General features: G+C 39.1%; 1 protein-coding gene across 4 annotated transcripts in view; it reads left to right on the top strand.

The window, feature by feature from the left end:
• LOC126299490 (ras-related protein rab7) overlaps positions 1–20,726 on the top strand; it is a 29,570-nt gene extending 8,844 nt beyond the window's left edge. For 2 of the 4 annotated variants that reach the window (XM_049991434.1, XM_049991433.1), the window contains exons 3-5: positions 3,290–3,508; positions 15,923–16,148; positions 19,067–20,726. In XM_049991434.1, coding sequence (XP_049847391.1) covers positions 3,290–3,508; positions 15,923–16,144 — 441 coding nt within the window. In that variant the 3' untranslated portion in view covers positions 16,145–16,148; positions 19,067–20,726. The remainder of the gene's footprint in view (positions 1–3,289; positions 3,509–15,922; positions 16,149–19,066) is intronic. The other 2 variants (XM_049991436.1, XM_049991435.1) reach the window with 1 other exon arrangement.
• Positions 20,727–22,221: the final 1,495 nt, after the last annotated feature.

Below are 22,221 nucleotides of genomic sequence, written 5' to 3'. Positions count from 1 at the left end.
GATTGGTTATAGAATATTGAGAAAATAGTTCTTTGTAAGAACAAGCACAGCAATGAGAAGTTGAAAACTACATTGAAAGTAACTGAAGAATTAATTCTTAAATGACAAGCTCACCTTTGCAGTCTTAAATAATAGTGGTAACACCAAAGATGGTCTCAGTGACTATCTTAATTGCATAACCATAAATTGTGGAGGGATTATGTTGTTTTATAAGTGTGGCGTGACTGCTGCATGAGTGATTGACTAGAAAACTAAAGATCTGTTTGTCACTCTTAGATTTGGCAATGCTTTGACTGTTTGATAAAGTAAAGCTGTGAATGTGCTTTAAACATAAACTGGCTTCTTGACCTTCTTTCATCCCACTGCTTAAATGTATTGCTTTGACTAGCCTTCGGAAGGATAGGGTGTACAACCTCTTTTAGGATTGGTGCTAATTGAAGTAGTGACGTGTTAAAAGCTGATGTTCATTTTGGGTGGCTTAATGTAAGATGAAGAGTTATGAAATGAATATAGTGCCAGGTTGTAGGCACCAAACATGCAGAATACACACACTGAATGAATAAACTTTAAATAAATTTGAAACACCATATTCTGCTAATAGCATGGAGAGCTTTTTGTACTATTCACTCCCTCACTCACATCTGTTTCTCTGCCCCCCAACAGTTATTTAGTACACCTGACCACCTTCTGTTAAGCTTTACTGTCATTAGATAATGCTGTGACTGAAGACTCTTTTAAGATACAGTACTGGCTGGTTATAATGAATATGCAGCTGCTCAGAGGTCCAGCATGGACTGTAGTTATTGTATGGTAGTCGATCTTTGTAAATACTATGATGCATTAATATGAACCAAATACCCCAGAAAAATTAGTTGAAATCTTGGCCACCAGGTGCAGATCTGGTGCTGAGAGTGCAAGGAAGGTAAAGCTCTGTATAAAGGAAAGTGTGGTCATCCTTTCTCCTGTCTTTGCCACTGTCTGCAGTTGATTGGCTGAAACCGTGTCACATGATGTTAGCAGCCATTGTGGGCCCAAGCATTACATGTGAAGCATAGGAAGTGTTGCTTATCTTCGGAGTTTTAAGTAGAATAATGCCAGAGTGCTGTACTGTAGGCTGTTCATTTATAGGTAAAAGGGAGGAAAATTGTACAGAATACCTTCCGAAGGGAGAGGTGCAACAAGGAGAATATTGGTCGTGGTGGGAAAGGTTGCAGGAACACGACTTACCCATTTGTTTAATTTTATTCATTTCTGATGTTTGGTCTTCCTCCTTTTTATATTTCTGTTACTTAATTTCTAATCCATTTGAACAGCAAAAAAGTCAGAAGAGCTAATAGGATTTTAATTTAATTACAAAATAGAAATCTTGGAGATAAAAACTGCCAGTTTAGAGCACAAAATGAAAAATAGTGATACTGTACAAAGTTATCATGATTGGCAAAAAATTTGACCTGGTTGACTGTACAGTATGGTTTACTTACATTTATGATGCCCACAAAATAAATGGTGCTTTTTTCCACACAATTTAACATATAAAAACATATTTTGCACTGGGCAAGTACTGGACAGATTAGCTTTTACTCAGTAACCATTAACATTACTACTTACTTACTTACTTACTTACTTACTTACTTGCTGCTGCTGCTGCTGCTGCTGCTGCTGCTGCTGCTGTTGCACCTTGGCCCCTTTCCTACAGCATATTAACAGAAATACAGATGTTAGTGTTTCCTACATCCTACTTTAGATTGTAGTCCCAGTTCTATTCAAACACAATTTTAAAAATATGGTATTCTGTTGTACTTTAGTAATCATTCTCCTCATGTCATAGAAAAATTTGCAGACACAATTTTATGGTATAAACGTGACAAAAATGTGAAGTGTGCATAATCATATAGGCATGGTTATCAATTCTATTTATTAAGGTACCGCACATATGTATTTGAATCCAGTGCTTTATTTTGTATAACAAGAGACATTGGGCAAATTTTTGGAGTACTGATTCGATATACAGCTTTAAATTTGCGATGGATTTTTTCTTGCAGTTGCGTACTAATATTCATTCCCTTGTGTCCTGCTGACTAATAGGTAGGATAAATTTAACAATAATTACGAAAACAGGTGTTAAACTCCATACTGCAACAAGAACTGCGAAATCTGCTTTCGCTGTTAATAAAGAATATCGGCAGAAACTGTTTCGTGCTTGCCACAGCAAATGCTTTTCGACTAGTTTAACAAAAAAATCTTAACAAATTTAAGCTAAATATTAGAGATCTTCCATTTAAAGCCACTGATTTGTTTTAGCAGTGTATTAGACAAATGAGTGGACTTCTTTGATGTACACGGCTAAATATGCACAGTGGGCCCAAAATGGTAGCCACTGACAAGTTGGCCGTGTTTTCCCTATACAAAGCTTTAAAGAAAAGTGTACAGAAATGTTTCCATATGTTCCATATTAGGAACACAATATGGGCAGGAATGGTCAAAATGGTGAGTAGGGCATAATGTTTTTATTATTAACTGCCACTTACATAACTTCTTGAATAAGAGCTCCAGAGAAGTTGATGATATGCTGTGTAGTGATAGATTTGCACCTGTTAACAAAAATTGGAACTAAGTTTTTCCACCAGAAATTTGTTCTGCATTACCACATTTGCAATACAACAATTACGGCCCACACTGGACGTCTGTGAATCGCTACATTTTAATTATAACCCCCAATAGTTAAGTAAGAATCTTGTAGCCGATGACTGACATGTTAAATTTTTTGTTCTAACTTCATTTTTAATTCTCATGTCTGGTTCTTTTTGGTGTGTTGCAGCTGGCTTAGCTGATCCTGTGTAGTCCTAGTTTAATTAAAAGCATACAGTAATTTAAACTTGCTATTAGTAACATTTCATATAAATGTTAAGTTGCATAAAAGTAAAAAGTCTTACGCTAAATAGTGAAACACAGTTAAGTCTGTATGTCACCTGCTGAGCACTTCATCCAGGGAGGCACGAATGTTGGGGAAAATATAAAGAATGAGTAAAAAGTTAGATGTCAAAGAAAATTTGTCATTGGATAAAAGGTAGCTAAACGTCTGGTGCTAAACGCAGAAGTAATTGCTCCATTTACATGCAGTGACATTCATGCTGTGGTTACTATTTAAATGTTCATTTGAATATAGTAAATTGTCGGGTCATTAATTAAATGTCCACAGATACTAACATCATTAATAAATATACTTAAATGATAAATCTTAGAGTTAAACTGCAAATCTACAGTACTGAAGTGAACTTTTCTGTAATAGATTTGGGACACAGCTGGACAAGAAAGGTTTCAGTCATTGGGTGTTGCATTTTACCGTGGTGCTGACTGCTGTGTCTTGGTATTTGATGTATCGGCTCCGAATACATTCAAGTCTCTAGAAGGTTGGAGAGATGAATTCCTGATCCAAGCATCACCAAGAGACCCAGAAAATTTTCCATTTGTTGTGCTTGGAAACAAGGTGGATCTTGAGAACCGAGCGGTGAGTGGATAAGTTCCTTAAGTTGTATAAGTAAGATTCTTGTTTTCTGATAAAATTATTAACAACTGTACATAGAGTAGTATGCGATTTCTTTTTAGTAAGAATCAACTAGGGAGAAGTTCAGTTGAAGCACTTTTGTATCCTCTCAGATCATTGAAAAAAATGGTGATTCTATAAGTAACATGAGATTGCTGTTCGGAGAAAAGACAAGGATCAAATTTTATAGTTTTAATGACTGAGGGTATTGCTTGATTACTATTTTGGAATGTGCATAATGGACACAGTAGTGGTCTGAAGAGATGGTAAAGCAGGAATTAAGTGGTAAAGGAAGATATCAAACTGTTAGTAGTTGACAGGGTGAGGGTAGGCTGTAGGGGTCAGAGTAATAAGATCCCTCAGGCAAATGAGGGCAGAGCCTTTGTTACTCAGTGGAAGGGGAATGTGAGACCAGGAAAGAAAGCAGCAGCTATTAAGCAGTGGGAGCAGAAAAAAGACAGACAACTGTTGATTGAAATGAAGAAAAGTCATTTACAAAACAATGAAAAAGGACAGTGTTTGGGACAGGTGTAGGGTAAGAATAAGATGCGATGTGGACAATTTCCATCTGCCCAATTTGGAGAAGTTGGTGCTTCAGGAGGACACATGAGTACTGAACTGCCATGCAGCTGTTCAAATAGTATTGGGAGGAAAAGTGATTGCCATTTTAAAATACACCAATGGAAAATCTTCCCTTCAAACATGGATATCATACCGTGTGCCAAAATGTATCACATTCTTCTTGTTGTTGTAGTCTCAAGTCCTGAGACTGGTTTGATGCAGCTCTCCATGCTACTCTATCCTGTGCAAGCCTCTTCATCTCACAGTACCCACTGCAACCTACATCCTTCTGAATCTGCTTAGTGTAGTTGTCTCTTGGTCTCACTCTACGATTTTTACCCTCCACACTGCCCTCCAGTACTAAATTGGTGATCCCTTGATGACTCAGAACATGTCCTACCAACTGATTGCTTCTTCTGGTCAAGTTGTGCCACAAACTTTTCTACCCATCTAATGTTCAGCGTTCTTCTGTAGCACCACATTTCAAAAGCTTCTATTCTCTTCTTGTCCAAACTACTTATCGTCCATGTTTCACTTCCACACATGGCTACACTCCATACAAATACTTTCAGAAATGTCTTCCTGACACTTACATCTATACTTGATGTTAACAAATTTCTCCTTCAGAAACGCTTTCCTTGCCATTGCCAGTCTACATTTTATATCCTCTCTACTTCGACCATCATCAGTTATTCTGCTCCCCAAATAGCAAAACTCCTTTACTACTTTATTAACGTAATTCCCTCAGCATCACCCGAGCTAACTCGACTACATTCCATTATCCTCGTTTTGCTTTTGTTGATGTTCATCTTGTATCCTCCTCAAGGCACTACCCATTCCGTTCAACTGCTCTTCCAAGTCCTTTGCTGTCTCTGACAGAATTACGATGTCATCGGTGAACCTCAACGTTTTTATTTCTTCTCCATGGATTTTAATACAGACTCCAAATTTTTCTTTTGTTCCCTTTACTGCTTACTCAATATACAGATTAATTAACATCGGGGGAGAGGCTGCAACCCTGTCTTACTCCCTTCCCAACCACTGCTTCCCTTTCATGTCCCTTGACTCTTATAACTGCCATCAGGTTTCTGTACAAATTGTAAGAAGCTGTTTGCTCCCTGTATTTTACCCCTGCCACCTTCAGAATTTGAAAGAGAGTATTCCAGTCAACATTGTCAAAAGCTTTCTCTAAGTCTACAAATGCTAGAAACGTAGGTTTGCCCTTCCTTAATCTAGCTTCTAAGATAAGTCGTAGGGTCAGTGATGCCTCACGTGTTACAACATTTCTACGAAGTCCAAACTGATCTTCCCAGAGGTTGGCTTCAACTAGTCTTTCCATTCGTCTGTAAAGAATTCGGGTTAGTATTTTGCAGCTGTGGCTTGTTGAACTGATAGTTCAGTAATTTTCACATCTGTCAACACCTGCTTTCTTTGGGATTGAAATTGTTATATTCTTCTGTAAGTCTGAGGGTATTTCACCTGTCTCATACATCTTGCTCACCAGATGGAAGAGTTTTGTCAGGACTGGCTCTCCCAAGGCCGTCAGTAGTTCCAATGGAATGTTGTCTACTCCGGGGGCCTTGTTTCGACTCAGATCTTTCAGTGCTCTGTCAAACTCTTCACGCAGTATCGTGTCTCCCATTTCATCTTAATCTATATCCTCTTCCATCTCCATAATATTGTCCTCAAGAACATCACCCTTGTATAGGCCCTCTATATACTCCCTCCACCTTTCTGCTTTCCCTTCTTTGCTTAGAACTGGGTTTCCATCTGAGCTCTTAATATTCGTACAAGAGGTCCTCTTTTCTCCAAAGGTCTCTTTAATTTTCCTGTAGGCAGTATCTATCTTGCCCCCTAGTGAGATAAGCCTCTCCATCCTTCCATTTGTCCTCTAGCCATCCCTGTTTAGCCATTTTGCACTTCCTGTCGCTCTCATTATTGAAACGTCTGTATTCCTTTTTGCCTGCTTCATGTAGTGCATTTTTATATTTTCTCTTTTCATCAATTAAATTCAATATTTCTTCTGTTACCCAAGGATTTCTACTAGCCCTCGTCTTTCTACCTACTTGATCCTCTGCCTACACTACTTCATCCCTCAAAGCTACCCATTCTTCTTCTACTGTATTTCTTTTCCCCCATTCCTGTCAATAGCTCCCTTATGCTCTCCCTGAAACAATGTACAACCTGTGATTCTTTTAGTTTATCTATGTCCCATCTCCTTAAATTCCCACCTTTTTTCAGTTTTTTCGGTTTTAATCTACAGGTCATAATCAATAGATTGTGGTCAGTCCACATCTGCCCCTGGAAATGTCTTGCAATTTAAAACCTGGTTCCTAAATCTCTGTCTTACCATTACATAATCTATCTGAAACCTGTCAGTATTTCCAGGTTTCTTCCATGTATACAGCCTTCTTTTATGATTCTTGATCTAAGTGTTAGCTATGATTAAGTTGTGCTCTGTGCAAAATTCTACCAGCCGGATCCTCTTTCATTTCTTTGCCCCAGTCCATATTCACCTACTGTGTTTCCTTCTCTGCCTTTTCCTACTACCGAATTCGTCACCCATGACTATTAAATTTGTCTCCCTTCACTATCTGAATAATTTCTTTTATTTCATCATACATTTCCTCAATTTCTTCGTCATCTGCAGAGCTAGTTGGCATGTAAACTTGTACTACTGTAGTAGGTGTGGGCTTCGTATCTATCTTGGCCACAATGCGTTCACTATTCTGTTTGTAGTAGCTTACCCGCATTCCTATTTTTCTATTCATTATTAAACCTACTCCTGCATTACCCCTATTTGATTTTGTGTTTATAACCCTATAGTCACCTGACCAGAAATCTTGTTCCTCCTGCCACCGAACCTCACTAATTCCCACTATATCTAACTTTACCTGTCAGATTAAGGGACCTGACATTTCACACTCCGCTCCGTAGAATGCAAGTTTTCTTTCTCCTGATAATGACATCCTCTTGAGTAGTCCCTGCCGGAGATCCGAATGGAGGATTATTTTTACCTCCGGAATATTTTACCCAAGAGGACGCCATCATTATTTAATCATACAGTAAAGCTGCATGCCCTCGGGAAGAATTCTGGCTGTAGTTTCCCCTTGCTTTCAGCCGTTGGCACTACCAGCCCAGCAAGGCCGTTTTGGTTATTGTTAAAAGGCCAGATCAGTCAATCATCCAGACTGTTGCCCCTGCAACTACTGAAAAAGGCTGCTGCCCCTCTTCAGGAACCACACGTTTGTCTGTCCTCTCAACAGATACTCCTCTGTTGTGGTTGAACCTACGGTGCAGCTATCTGTATCGCTGAGGCACGCAAGCCTCCCCACCAACGGCAAGGTCCATGTTTCACTAATGAGGAGGTGAATGTGAAGAATGGTGTAAAAACAAAAAACCTGAAGTTGCTTAAAAAATAGAGAAATGTTGGGTCTTAATCAGTTGCAAAAGATGGTATTTAATCCGTATAACTTATATGGAGATCAAATCTGTACTAAAGTTTTGTTTTGAAAATTTGATGCATGAGCATTTGTGGTTCAGTAATGTGTAATCATTCTTTGCCGAACTATGCAACTCTGATAATGGTCCACATTAGATTTCTTCATAATGTTGGCTCGGAATAAATTTTGTTTAGAACCTTAAATTTGCCAAATCGTGATGCTGATCCTGTGATTGAAACTAAAATTTACAACAAGTAAATGTAATATCTTCTCAAACTGAAATTCCTTCTTGCAAAGCCTGCATTCTTCACAGCCCCGACATGTGGGGTGAAAAATACTCTATCCAGGGAAGCCAAACATGTTGACACACAAACTGATAGCAAATAAAATCTCCACCTTTTTCATGTATAAATCCCTCCCACTCTGCCCAACCATTTCATATTCGTATGACCTTTGTTAAACCATTTCTATCCACAAAAACCCTTAGCAGTGTATTTCATAGCATTTGTTGTTCTGAATTGAGCAATAACCTTGACACAGGTGTAATTTTAATCCACAAATGCACTGGTTAATCTCCACATTGTCCCTGGTTGCAACCCCTGGCTCCATAAGAGAGATTACTTAAGACATGTGTGAAATCTGCCCCATGCATCTACCCACCCCTTAAAACAACCCACACCTGCTCCATCTCCTTAACTTTCAGCAGCTTCAAGCTTAGAGTGTACTTAATTTAGATTTCAGATCACTAATTTTTCTTTCCTTTCCTTCATGTCCTACCTGCACCCACCAGTTTCCTCTGTACAATACAGCCAATGTCTTTTTAAGACATGTCTTTACATGTATTCTTCTGTTGTGCATACGTTTCCTCACACCTCTACATAATAAGCCACACCAGCAAGATTTTATTAAGGCTCTGGACTTCGCTCATGAGGAGTGGTATTGTATTCCCAATAGACAGCCAGATTTAAGTTTTTACTGGTTTTCCTTAAGTGTGGTTTTCCTTGGTGTGTTCTTATAGGCAGACCTGTGAATGCTGTTCCTGTACTGTCAGCACTTCACAGAACTATTATCTTCATTGCTTCTTGTCTGCATCTATGCTGTTATGTAGAGTTTGCCCTTGTACTCATTATTTTCTTTGTATATGACCTTAAATAAATTGAGTTTTGGAGTAAATTGTTTTCAGTTTTGTCCTTCAAATAATTCATGTGGAAGATATGCACATGATGGTGCAAGAAACACACTGATAGATTCGACAAGTCGTACATATCTTGCAGAACTGCTTGGCTGCTCTTGTAAATGATTGACTGGTTTTGTAGTTCAGAAGACCCATCATCAGGTTAGATATATTATTAAACTTGAGATATAACATACCTCACATGTTGTTTTTAAGCTGCAAACGAGTAGTTAAATTATTTAAATGAGCAGCTAAGTGATTGTTAAAGATGCCTATTTGTGGCTGTGGTTGTCCCTCACACAACATAGTGTCATATGGCTCCTTATGAGGTGATGTGCTCAGAAATTACAGATAATTTTCTGTAGGTATTGTTAATAAGTGTTGGTTTTTGGTTCTGCGGCCCACTCACGTATATGCAAAAATGATCAGATTATCATAGGTACATATTAAAACTTCAGGAATATTAGTTTAACATCAAGGATTTCCAGTTTCTATAAAAGGCTGATGACACTGTTGTGTAATTGAGTGATTTAGTTAAATAGTGAAGTATTAGATACAGGTACACATTCTTTAAACAGTTTAATTTCCTTCCTTGAAGCATGATCATTGACACACTTTTCATCTTCAGAGTTGTTAAATTTTACAGAATTGCCCAGTTTTAACATGTACACTGCCAAGAGGTAAAATGGAATATGTTTGGAAGAGACATCTGTAATCCTCAGTTGTTTCTCTAGTATTCATTACTCTGTTCTGAGTGAGGAGAGGGTCTGTGGGGATTCTGCACTGGAGTACACTGAGACAGTGCAAACACCCTGGGCTTTTACAGTCTGAAAGGATGTGGAACATGTAGACTGTTTTATTCAGTTTACTTTGTGTTACTGCTGTGTGTAAGCCATTTTTAAGCCCTGGATCTACAGGCCTAAAAATTTATTCTTGTGTGGCGAAGGAGGGGGGGTGGGATATTTCAGACACCCATATTTTCATATTGGGTTCAGGAAGTGACCTGGTTTAATGCAGGAAGTGTTTCGTTTGGTTTGGAAGGTGGGTGGGGGAAAGGGTGGTGGGGGTGGAATTAGAAAGTAACTGATGTGCTTAAAGCTGTGATAGGATTTCTCCTCACTTACCTGCACTAGCTGTGCCAAATGAGTATTAAAAGTGAAAATACAGCCCAATGTGAAATACTTTATGTAATAGTTTGTAGGGGCAAGTATCAGAAAGCTTTGACATTCATAATGAAATTCGTACTACATACAGGCCAATAAAAGATTAGTTTTGGTGTTTCCTTAAGTGGAAGGTAGTTATTGGTTTTCATACCCAGCAATCAGGTGTGACATACCCAGTTCCATCCCTGTGCATTGGGAATTGTGGTCATATTGTTTCATAAACAGTTAAACGTATCAAAACAATTTTTTTGCCAATTATAGCACTGAGGCATAAAGACTCGAAACATTTTTGTTTGAGATTAGGAAGTAGCTTGTCAGCAGAAGTGAAATGTTCGATGGAACAGCACATGGAAACACTTAAATAGCTTTATTTGTGTGGCCATATTGTCCATAGTTGATGTTGTAAGATTCATGGGAGTATTTGCTTTGTCATTAAAGCTAAAAGAAAAAGCATGTTTTTCTCACTAGTTGAGTTTCACTTTATTGAAGTAAAGAATTGTCAGTTGACTGTAATTAAAAGATATTTATTGTATAGTATATTGTATGACTGTATGGTGTGGGAGATGTTGAAAAGAACAGATACCACATATTCGTATAATTTGATAGGGCTAGCTGGACAATGCATTCACCTTGTTCAGTGCAGATGTATGAATACGTCTGACCTCCTGTGGGAATCTTGGAGAGCAAACATGTAAGATATGGACAGGGACTGCAGATAGGTGGCACTTAATGGCTATGTGAATCAGCTGTGAAGTGTGCTGAGGTAGTCCATGCAGTTGTGGTAACGCTGTCCTGGATGGTGCAGTGCTTAATGCACCTGTCTAGTAAGGATGAGCTCCTGGGTTCGAATTGTGGTCCGGTTCACACCTTCACTCGTCATTACTGGTTCCATGTAATGTCTCAATGCAGTTGACAGCAGTGATCCCCTCCTTTCATATCCTATCTTTCCTTCTCCACAGTCAATTTGCAGATAGAGATGTTTGTAGTTTGATTTGTTTTCTGAACTGAAAAAGTTAGTTAACAAATTGTTAGTAGTTGCTTTTTAATTTGCTTTTTGCCTCATTAGGAAATGCCATCTGCTAGCACATCATTGGTTTCGTTCTTCATTACGATGACACTTGCAGTCTAATTCTTTGCTGCTTTGCAGAACTATATATTTTCTAAGTTTCTTGTAGTTGTAGTGACAGAACAGACATACCCTTCGAAATGTCAATAGTGCTCAAGGAAAACCCAAAGACTGCATTTACATACATCCTCAGCACTTGAGGATCAGTGGAGCTTGAACAGTTAACTTGCCCATAGCAGTCGAAGGGTTAATTATGAGATAACTTCCTGCAGATTTCCTGGCCTGTTCCTGCCATATTGTGACCAAGCATGTTTAGTGCTCGTGGTTCTGAAACTGCTTTTCAGTCAATTAAATACTGAGAAAAGAAATTCAAAAAGGTTTTTGACTACTGATATTGCATGTTTAGATTAGTTTCTAGCCACACCCTGCCTAGAAAATACAAAAGTTGTTGCATTATTTAAAGTAGATCACATTGGAAGTGATTTAAACACCGAGCTCAATGATGACTTGGTTTCCAATACTTCAAAGAAAACATAAAGATATTCGTCATGGGCTATCTGCAATGATAGGCAGCAGAATTTCATGCAAAGGTAATTATTCAATAAGAGATTATGAAAGCTTAATTCAGAACTGACTTTAGAGAGAAGTAATATCTACGTATAAATTCATTGTTTTCCAATAAATTTGCCTTAACTGTTCCTGTGTTTCAGATGTTACATTCTCGATAGACCTCATACGTCCCCCCCTGCGGGCCCAGGGAGTAGTATAGGCCCGAGATATTCCTGCATGTCGTAAGAGGTGACTAAAAGGAGTCGTACCTTTTGGCCTTTGTGATGATCCCCTGTAGAGTTTGAGCTCCATTTTTCAAAATATTCCTGAAGAGCAAGCCAATTGGGAAAGGATGCCTTACATGGTGCATCATCTCCATTGTGCATTGAGACCTGTAGCCTACTTTCTTGTGGGGTTGCAGTCCTGCTCATTCTCCATCTCATGAGCAAGAACATCTTCCTAGGTGCGTTTTCCTCCACCTACTACGCAGTGTCTTTCTCTGCACTGATGACCATGGAATTCCTTGCACCTCATATTCACCATGGTAGTCGGTCCATTGTGCTGGGGCAGTCATGTACCCTGTTGGTTGTAGCCCCCTAATAGCCTTTAAGCGGCTCTGTGCCTGTATTCTCCTGCTCATATAACGACGGAAACAAGAGTATTGATAGAGGTATGTATTGACCATTGGGTGCCATAGGTTACCTTCCAAAGTCTGGATGATGATCAGACATCTTCTAGGGTACCAAGCCCCAACAGGTGTCCTTGGCATTAACATCAGTGACATGCTCCCTACCAACACAAATGAGATTGCCAAGCACTTCGCCGAGCACTATGCTTGAGCCTCTGTGTCGGAGAACTTCCCCGCAGCCTTTTGCACCCTCAAACGGCAGATGGAAAGTCCTCTTCTTCACTACATGCCACAGTGAACCATATAATGACCCATTTAGAGTGGGAGCTCCTCAGTGCCCTTGCACATTGCCCTGACACAGCTCCCGGGCCAAATGGATCCACAGTCATATGATTAAACATCTGTCGTCTGACTACACGCGACCTCCCCTAGGTATCTTCAACCGGATCTGGTGCGATAGTGTCTTGCCATCGAAATGGCAGGAGAGCACCATCATTCCGGTGCTAAAACCCGGTAAAAATCCATGTGATGTGGATATCGGCACAGCAGTCACCAACGTTCTCAGAAAGTTGCTGAAACGGATGGTGTCAGCAGTTGGTTTGGGTCCTGGAGTCATGTGGCTTACTAGCTCCATGTCGGGGCGGCTTCTGCCAGGGTCGCCATGTAGTGTCTAGAGTCTGTCATCCGATCAGCCTTTTTCCAGACATCAGCACCTGGTTGATGTCTTTTTTTACTTAAGACATGACCTGGTAACATCATATCCTTGCTACATTGAGTTGGGTCTCTGGGGGCCTGCTCCCGATTTTTATCCAAAACTTCCTGTCGCTCTGTACTTCCCATGTAAGAGTTGGTGCCTCCCATAGTTCACTCTGTATTCAGGAGAATTGCATTCCACAGGGTTCCGTATTGAGTCTACCTATTTTTAGTGGCCATCAATGGTCTAGCAGCAGCCGTAGGTCTGTCTGTCCTCTGCTTTGTATGCGGGTGAGTTACGCATTTCGTATTGCCCCTCCAGTACTAAGTTGCTGTTAGGTGCCTACAGGGAGCCATTCAGAAGGCAGTCATGGGCTGTAGCCCATGGCTTCCAGTTTTCAGCCACAAAAGTGTCGTGCACTTCTGTCAGCGCCATACCGTTCATACGGAACCTGAACTTTATCTTACCAACGATCCACTCATTGTAGTAGACACACATCGATTCTTATGACTGGTTTTCAATGTCCAATTGACTTTGCTACCTCACCTTTGTCAGTATAAGTGAGAGTGCCTGGCAGCACCTCAATGCTCTCCGCTGCCTGAGCATCACCAACTGTGGTGCAGATAGCTCTAAGCTGCTGCATCTCTTCAAAGCCCTTGTTCAATCCCACCTTGACTGTAAGAGTCTGATTTATGGTTCGGCTGCACCCTCAATGTTTAATTTCCTCAACCCAGTGCACCTCTGTGGTGTTATAGTGACTGGACCTTTGAGGGAGTTTTGTGACCAGTATCCTGGTGAAGTCTGGAGTCCCTCCATTGTGGATCCGATGCGCACGACTGCTCACCACTTACATTGCACACATTTGTAGTTCTCCTGAGCATCTGAATTACTGTCTCCTTTCCCCCCTCCCCCCTGCTGCAGTTGATCTCCTGCATTGGTGGCCCAGGTCAGGTCTCAAGATTGCGGTTCATGTGCGATCCCTTCTCTCCAAACTGGAGTTGTTCCCTTTACCACCTCCACTTGAGGTGCATTCACGTATACCTCCATGGTGTACACATAGGCTGAAGCTTCGCATGGTCCTAAGGACTCTGTTAACCCCGCCGCTCTGCTGTCAGTTCCTCTCAGTTGTTGGCATGTTCAGGGGCTCTCAAGTTGTTTACACTGACAACTTGATGGCTGATGGTAATGTTGGCTTCGCATATGTCCACAGAGGCCATATTGAACAGCATTCTTTACTTGCTGGCTGCACTGTATCCACTGCAGAGCTTGTGACCAAATCTCGTGCACTTCAGTACATCCGTTTCTGTTGTGGTGAGTCATTTCTTCTCTGTTAAGACTGCCTGAGCAGATTACAAGCTCTCTACCAGTGCTACCATCACCATCCTTTGGTAGTGAACATCCAGGATTCCATCTCTGCCCTGGAACAGTCCAGTCGTTCAGTGGTGGTTGTGTGGACCAAAGGACACATCGGAATCCCAGGCGACGAACTTGCTGACTGGCTGGCCAAACAGGCTATGCAGAAACCGATTCTGGAGATTGGCATCTCTGAAACAGAACTGTTCTTTCTTATGCCGCAAGGTTTTTGGTTTTGGGAGCTGGAGTGGTATAATGATATGCACAGCGAACTGTGTGTCATTAAGGAGACTGCAAATGTGTGGAAGTCTTCCTTGCGGACTTCTTGCAGGGAATCAGTTGTTCTCTGACTCTGCATTGGCCATATGTGGCTCAGACATGGTTACCTCCTCCATCATGAGGACCCACCTCAGTGTCGTTTTGGCTCCCAAATGGCAGTTGTCCACCTCTTGCTGGACTGGCCACTTTTACTTGCGCTGTGACGAACTTCTAACTTTCCTAGCAACCTACCTTTGGTGTTCGGTGACAATGTCTCCAACAGCAGGTTTAGTACTAAGTTTTATTCATGAGGGTGGGTTTTATCAATTATCTGAGTTTCACTGCATGAACTTTGTCCGTTTGTGTCCTCCACCTAGGGCTTTTAGGGAGGAGGTTTTGATGTGTTGGTGTGGTTGGCTTCTCCTTTTTTATTTTCATTGTCAGCCAATCATGGCCATCTGCTTGCTTGTTTTTAGTCTCCTCTCCCTGTTTATTGCCTCTCTGGTTTTCTTGTCCTGTTTTGTTCAGTGCAGTGTTTGTTGTCCTTTTGTCATTCTTGCAGTTTCTCCTGTTATTGTGCTGTACATCTCCTGTTTCTTCTTTTCTTTGGGTAATTGTTTTACTGGGAAGAAGGGACCAGTGACCTTGCAGTTTGGTCTCTTCCCCCACCCTCCACCCCTTTCAAACCAACCAACCCACCAACCAACATACTTAAAGAGTAAAGATCTACAAAAAAATTGTTTTTGAGCTGGAAAAGATACGAAAACAATCTAGTAACAGCCATATGGCTTAATGAGCAAAGTTCTAGCCAAAGACTATACATTGCATACTGAAATTATTGTGAAAGAGGTTAAATGTTTACTGATAAGAGAATGTTAATGTGAATAGGATATGCGCCAGTGTAATAAATGATACAGCAAGTGCAGTTGGATATGTCGACTAAAGCTGATGGATTGTGTTCATGAATGCATGTGTCTGTGGACTGGATGGAAATGGGATTGGAAGTAGATAATAGCTGTAGAACATTTGTAGTTCGATTTACAGTGCTTAATGAAAAGAATACTCCTGATGTTAACTGTTAACATGAAGTACTGTTTTCCACACAGTGCCAATGCTGTTCCATCTGCCAGAGACTGGTATTTGTGGGATTTTCTTGTGTAAAATATCACTAGGCATACAGTGTCTGATGTTATCTGGAACTTTTATGGGAACAGGAGGTGCTTCTAAAAATGTAAATTATTTTAAAATTAGTGAAATAACTTTAAATTTTCACTCAGCTTTAATTTATAAACAAAAGCAACTCTTGATGGCCTAGGGCTGACAACTAGTGGTCTTGGCTTTTGTAGACAAGTAAAAAGTAATAATTTACTTATATTACAGTTATTTTATAGTAGTTTTATGTTGGTAACGGAGCAGTTTCAGCTGTTACTTTATTCCATTATCATGTGTAAAGTTTTTTGTCAGACTTCAAAAAATTTTCTTTCCATAGGTTTCAGTGAAACGTGCCAGCCAGTGGTGTCAGAGTAAGAACAATATCCCATACTTCGAAACGTCGGCTAAGGAAGCCATCAATGTGGAGCAGGCATTCCAGACCATCGCAAAGAATGCATTGGCGCAGGAGAGTGAAGTTGAGCTCTATAGTGAATTCCCTGATCAGATAAAGCTTACTGGAGAACAAAAAGGAGCACGCCCTGATGCCTGTGCATGTTAAGATGGTAAATAGTAATTTCATGTTCTCTCTCTCTCTCTCTCTCTCTCTTTGTTCTCTCTCTCTCTCTCTCTCTCTCTCTCTCTTTGTTCTCTCTCACTGCGGGTATGAAACTTGTTTCATTATTATTCCCTAGCTTGTTTCCTGGGTATGGTGTAAGTGGCCTTGTAGATCACTTGTTCCTAAATGCCTTCCCACTAGAATCCTCACTGCTCCCTGTCTAATTTCACTGTGCCTGTCCAGCAGATTGTGGGTCTTCTGTGTGGTCTTTTGCCTTTGACATTGTCAGTTAAGTTCATAGTTCTTAAGAATCTCATGTGCCACTTGAATTCTGCTTTAGTAGATCTTCAGTGGGATATACATCTTTAAGCCATGAGTGAGAATTGGCACAAAGTATGTGTTGGACATGGTAAGTATTGATTTTGTGATACTTTGTGGTCTCAGAGTTCCTGACTATTATAAAAATACCCTCTGTGCCCTGTTTAGTATTTCCTATTAATGGTGTAATTGGCTGAAGTTGATCTTCAGAGATACTTGAAACAGGGAAACTGATTATAATGTTATCCCTTCCAAATAAGTGTTTCAGCTTGTTCCTTCCATGTGAATGATTATTTGTGAAGTCTTGGTGTTTACATTCAGTCCAAAATTTTTAAAACATACTGTTCCATTCTATCAGCTTTTTCTACACCAGTGTTCAGTAAAAATCTTAGTGAGGAACCATATTTACATTTCATTGTTAAGTCTGTGTGGTGGAGAGGCAATGGAGTGGTGGTGGATTTAGGCAATGTATGCATACCTAATTCCTGAGATGAGTGCAGGCAATCGTTTTTAAATTTTTTTTATTTTTAGCGCTGGCCAGGGTTTGTGAGTTCTAAGAAAGTTGAGGACTTCATATTTTAGACATACATATTTGACATGTTGTCCACATCCTCTCATTTCTGTGCCTCTCATTTGACCTTGGAGCAAGTGCTGGAGTTATGGGGAGGTACGACTGCTGGTTCTGCCTCAACTTTTCACTTAGTTATTTGGCAGTGCCACAGAGACAATGTATGTTGTTTCCATGTGGTTTCATTATTTTGTTAACGTCAACCTGCAACAGGAATACATATGTTGAAATTGTGTGATAATAGTAACAATTGATGTGGTTATTACATGCTATGTACTAGAGTATTTGCTGTTAGTCATAAAGAGAAGGGGATATTAAGACAGTGTGAAAACAGTTGAAATTAAGTTACATTAATACTACTGCCTTGCCAAACAAGGCTTTTAAAGCCGAAGAGAGGAGTAACAATGATATGGAGTCTTCTGCAAGCTGCACATCATCTTCATACCACTCTGCTCTTTATGCCTTGCCAAAGCAAAATCAGTTGTAAGAGGCTTCTGCCTATTCTGTGTGTGCGTAATTGTGTTTTTTTATACTACACTGGTGCTAATCTTCACACAAGGAGAATATAATAAGCAGTGTTTCAGCATATAGTTTTCCACTGATCTCCCTCTATAACATGGCTGGTAAGTCAATGATGTAACAGGTTACATAATTTGTGATGTGACTGTGTAATGAGTGCTGCTAATAGATTGCAGATTTTTACATTGGAATTAATTGTGCATAAATAATGATGTATTAAAATAATATTTCTTGCATAGTGTAAAATTAAATTAAAAAGTGTACTCCAGTTTATTCGTGTGCTGATTATCTGGTTTGTGGATTATTTGTGCATAAAAACCATATACGTTACACACATGGGGACTGGCAGTGTGATTTGTTGGCTGCTAAGGGCAGCAGCAGACACTTAGCTATACAGGCAGTGGTGAGAAGATTGTCCCAAGCTGCACCTGAGGGCATGCTGATCTTGGCTGGTGACACTGCCACTACTATGTGTCAAGTAGACATTGTCTTAAATACGTTTGGAAAATACCTAGATTATTCATGTTCCTTGGTTACTCGTGCATCTTCTTCCCACATTACCTGAAATAGTTGGGAGTACATTGTGCTTTATTTCCAAATAGTAACTTCTATTTTCAACAGTTCTTCAAAATTCTAGGAAAGAGTATAGCACTCAAACACCTGCTTATCTTAGACACATTAGGTGAATCACTTGACGCAGGCATGCACAAATGATGGAGATGAAGTGGAGTGGGGCTGGGAGGGGGTGACAAAACGAAGTGGAGACTGGAGAAGAGGGTCTGGATGCAGGATGAAGTTATCGGGGGAAGGGAGGAGGCTGATGTGGGGCAGGGGGCTAAAGGTTGGAAGAATTATGGCAATGAGGGATGGGTTGTGAGGATAGCTGTCAGCTACGTATATCAGAACAACTGGTGTTACTTACATTTTTGCAGGGTTTCACATGATCATATTTACATGTTAATTTTCACAAATCGACATTTTGACAGAGCTAGCAGGGAAGCCAGCTAAATGTGGGGAGTAAGAAAATTGTTGTGAATTTGTAATGTGTTATCCACTGTTTCCACCAGTTTCTTGTACTTCATAGTGTAACTATGTCTCTTAGGGATGAAATACTACACAATAGTACAATGTAACATTCATAAAAATAGAAAAAAAACATTTCTGCCATCAGCTGTACAGCTTTTTCAATTATCGAACAGCTGTAGACACACCTATGAAAGAAACTAATATATGTTACCCAGCTGCTGTGCTATTTCCTGTTGATTGGACCTCATGTCTGCCTGGGAAAAAGTGGAAGTTATTAGTGTGTGAAAAATGGCAATGAATTATGGTTGCCCAGTAAGTACATTGACATGAATTAGTGGAATTTGTCATTGGGCACTCTTTCATTCTTTCCTGTTGGCTATCTTTCATATCAAGCATCTTTTACAGTTAAGTTATTTGGTCCAATGTATATGTATGCATATGTGAAAACCAATATATATTTACAGTGGAATTTTCATAAATGTGTTCTTCTTTAGCAGGAGCAATCACAGACCATCCGTAATTTCAAACGAGGAGAGGCAGTGGATGAAGGGCAGCGTCTTGTATTAATGTATGTGACACAAATAATTGTTACTGACGTAACTTTCAGAATTCGTTGTATCTGTTGTTTCCATTCATGTTAAATTGCCTCTTGTAGGCAGTGTATGTGTAGATCACTCTATTTAATCAGGTCTGTTCTTGCACGGACATTAAAAATCGATGTGTAAAATTCTACAGTCACTGTCAGTGGAAGTAAACTGTCAAAAAAAATCCTTCATATTCATTCTCTATTGTTAAATACATATTTATGTTCTGATGAGGATGGGTATGGAGAAATAAACTGTCAACTTGTGTACGTTAAATGTATCCCGGAGCTTAACAGTAGAAATTTCCTTTCTTGAAATTTATCAAGAGTTTTCTGTGAAATGGTCATATTGTGGAATGAAAGGTAACAAGTCAGAAGTTTGCATGATGATGCATAAGATTGTGAAACATATATTACCCTTTAAGACATCTATAGCAAGTTATTTATAAAGCATAACATCTGACCACTTCCTGCTGTAGACATTGGAATTATGCTGTTATAGACTAGACATTTGTTATTGATATACTGGTACACTTCTGTACACCAGTAATACAGAGATGTTAGGTATTGACTTATTTAAAGCTTAGAAGTGTATTATCAACCAATGCCAAATCTCATATATATACATATAACTATATATTATTATGTTGGCTGTGTGTTTTGTATCTTATTGTTAAATTTAAGGGATTTGTCATTTTTAGGCAGCCGTGTAAAAAAACTGTATGGAAGACAGGGCATTGTGTGATGATTGTTTTAAGTAAAATTTATGTATTCTTTAGATTTACACAATTCTGCAAAAGCATCACAATTTACCTCTTGTATCTTAAAATGTTAATGTTCATAATTATTGACTGAATCTTTTTAAATTTCATAAATTCATTTAAAATTGTGTAATGTTTTCATTGACTTTATTTTTGAAACTTGTTTGATAAATCGTTGTAAATGTGAAGCTACTGCAGTATGACAATTATGTTGTGAACTTCTGAGTATAGGATTTAGAAATGAGTTTGTCAACTGTATTAATTCATTAATTATATAAAACTATTTTTGTAAAAAGTCATTGGCTTTAATATCTAAAAAATTTGAAAGTTTGTCAAACCTGACCCCAGATTCCATCTGTCTAACTGAGTAAAACTGCAGTGTTATCAGGTACGGCCATAGTGTTTTTTACCATCACATGTACAGAAAAGAGCAAGTAATTTTATAGGCTGTGGCAAATTCTTAATGTGTTAGGAAATAAAGTTCATTTCGTCCCAAGTCAACTTTTTTTAGTAGTATCATGTTTATAGGTTTATTACAGTTCCTACAAAAGATGCTAGTATGTAAGCTGGGATGTATTACAGAGAAATCTGAGATTTGTTTTGGATTAAGTCGGAGATAAATTTTCTGAAAAATATCTGTAACAGGTTCGCTTAATTTTAAGATTTTATAGGAGCCTAACATGTCTGGATGGTTTACATCTCTGTTTGCAGAACCAGTTTTTGAAATGTTTTATGTCTAGAAGTCATATCTTCTCATAGAATAAGATGATGTAATTTTTTTGTAATTAGCAATAAATGTTTTGAGCCTTGCTGCGTTGTTAAAGCGCTTTCATTTCTTAAGCAGCTGCAGTATGCAATGGTGAAAATTTCCCCTGTGTTTTTGTTGTTTATTGTTAAACTGAGTGGTGGATTTGCTGTAGTAGTGAGTGCTGAGCTCACACTGTAATAGTTACATTGAAAGGGAAAATTTTCTATTTGATGGGAGCTGGAACCTATATTGCAGTTAAGGTATTCTACTCAATGTGTTGGTGTTGAGATAATGATTTGCCAATGTACTGAGAAAGTGACATTTTACTTGCAAAAGTTTTTAAAATGCAGTTGGATGGTCAATGTCACAAAGGAGTGCAACATTCCAGTCCCTCAAATTGTGGTTCAGTTTTAGAAAACTATTTAAAGGCAACTGAGGAAAATAAGGTGGTTCATTTTTTGAGATGTTGTTGGTGCCAGGTACTTAAATTACTCTGGTGTTCATGGGATTTTAAATTACCTTGGTACATTTATGAGAAACTGTAATTATTTGCATTCCATAACTGGAGATGACTGTAACCAGCCAGAGCACACATATATGTTTGTGTTAAGTCTCTGGCTCAGTAAAACTAAATGCATTTAGATAAGTAGGCAGGTTAACATACTGGAAAACAGACAAGAGAGTATGCCACTTGATTGTGGGAGTGCATATGAAAAGTGTGCCAATTGAGGCATATTCTACATTTACAGAGTAGGTTGTAACTGATGATTATAGGTATGTTGAACTATCAAGTGATGCACACAAGAACACAATGAATTGAGCACCTTCAACATTCTCATAACTTTCTTACATAATTTTAGCAACCTGTTTCCATTTTAGAATTCCTGTGATGTCAGAAAGTGAAGATGCTAAAATATGCACTGCTCTTAGCTGTTCTAAAGTTACCTTAAGGTGTTGGTAGTACTTTCAGGTCTTGCCACGATTGCTTTTCATGCTTCGTTTTATGATCTGCATTTCTTATTAATATTAATACTGAATAAAGTATAAAACTAAATTTTGATGGTATGCATTTGTATCTGTTTTCATGATTAGTGTCTATTTCGTAGTGTACTATTCACAATATAGTTTGTTTGGAGGGAGACGTTTAACAGCTTAAACCAGTCAATTTGACTGAAGACAACGCCCTGTTTGTAGCATATTTTCTTCGTGGCAAATTATTTTGAAGCCTGACATATTGTTAAGACATAAACTAGGTGCTAAGGTAAGAAATGTTTTTAATTTCTTTGATAAAAATTGGTGTCTGTCTGATAGACTTGTGAAAATGACTGCAGTGTGTGTCAGATTTGTTGTGCACTGTGTATGTTTGCCCTCTGGTCAGACAGCAGGTTGTATAGATTTTACACCTGTGAGCTTTTATCTGACAAGGGACCATAAGGACTGCTCTTCCTCTGTTTTTTTTTTCTTCTATGTGTGTGTTTATAGGATTTCAAAGTCTGTACGCAGATACCAATTTTCTAAAGCAGTTAGGTACATGGTTAAAAAAAGGGAAATTTGAAA

This window comes from Schistocerca gregaria, chromosome X (genome assembly GCF_023897955.1).
Source record: "Schistocerca gregaria isolate iqSchGreg1 chromosome X, iqSchGreg1.2, whole genome shotgun sequence".
In the NCBI taxonomy this organism is placed as follows: domain Eukaryota; kingdom Metazoa; phylum Arthropoda; class Insecta; order Orthoptera; family Acrididae; genus Schistocerca; species Schistocerca gregaria.
Note: the sequence above shows the minus strand (reverse complement) of the source record. Positions and strands in the feature narration are given on the sequence as shown.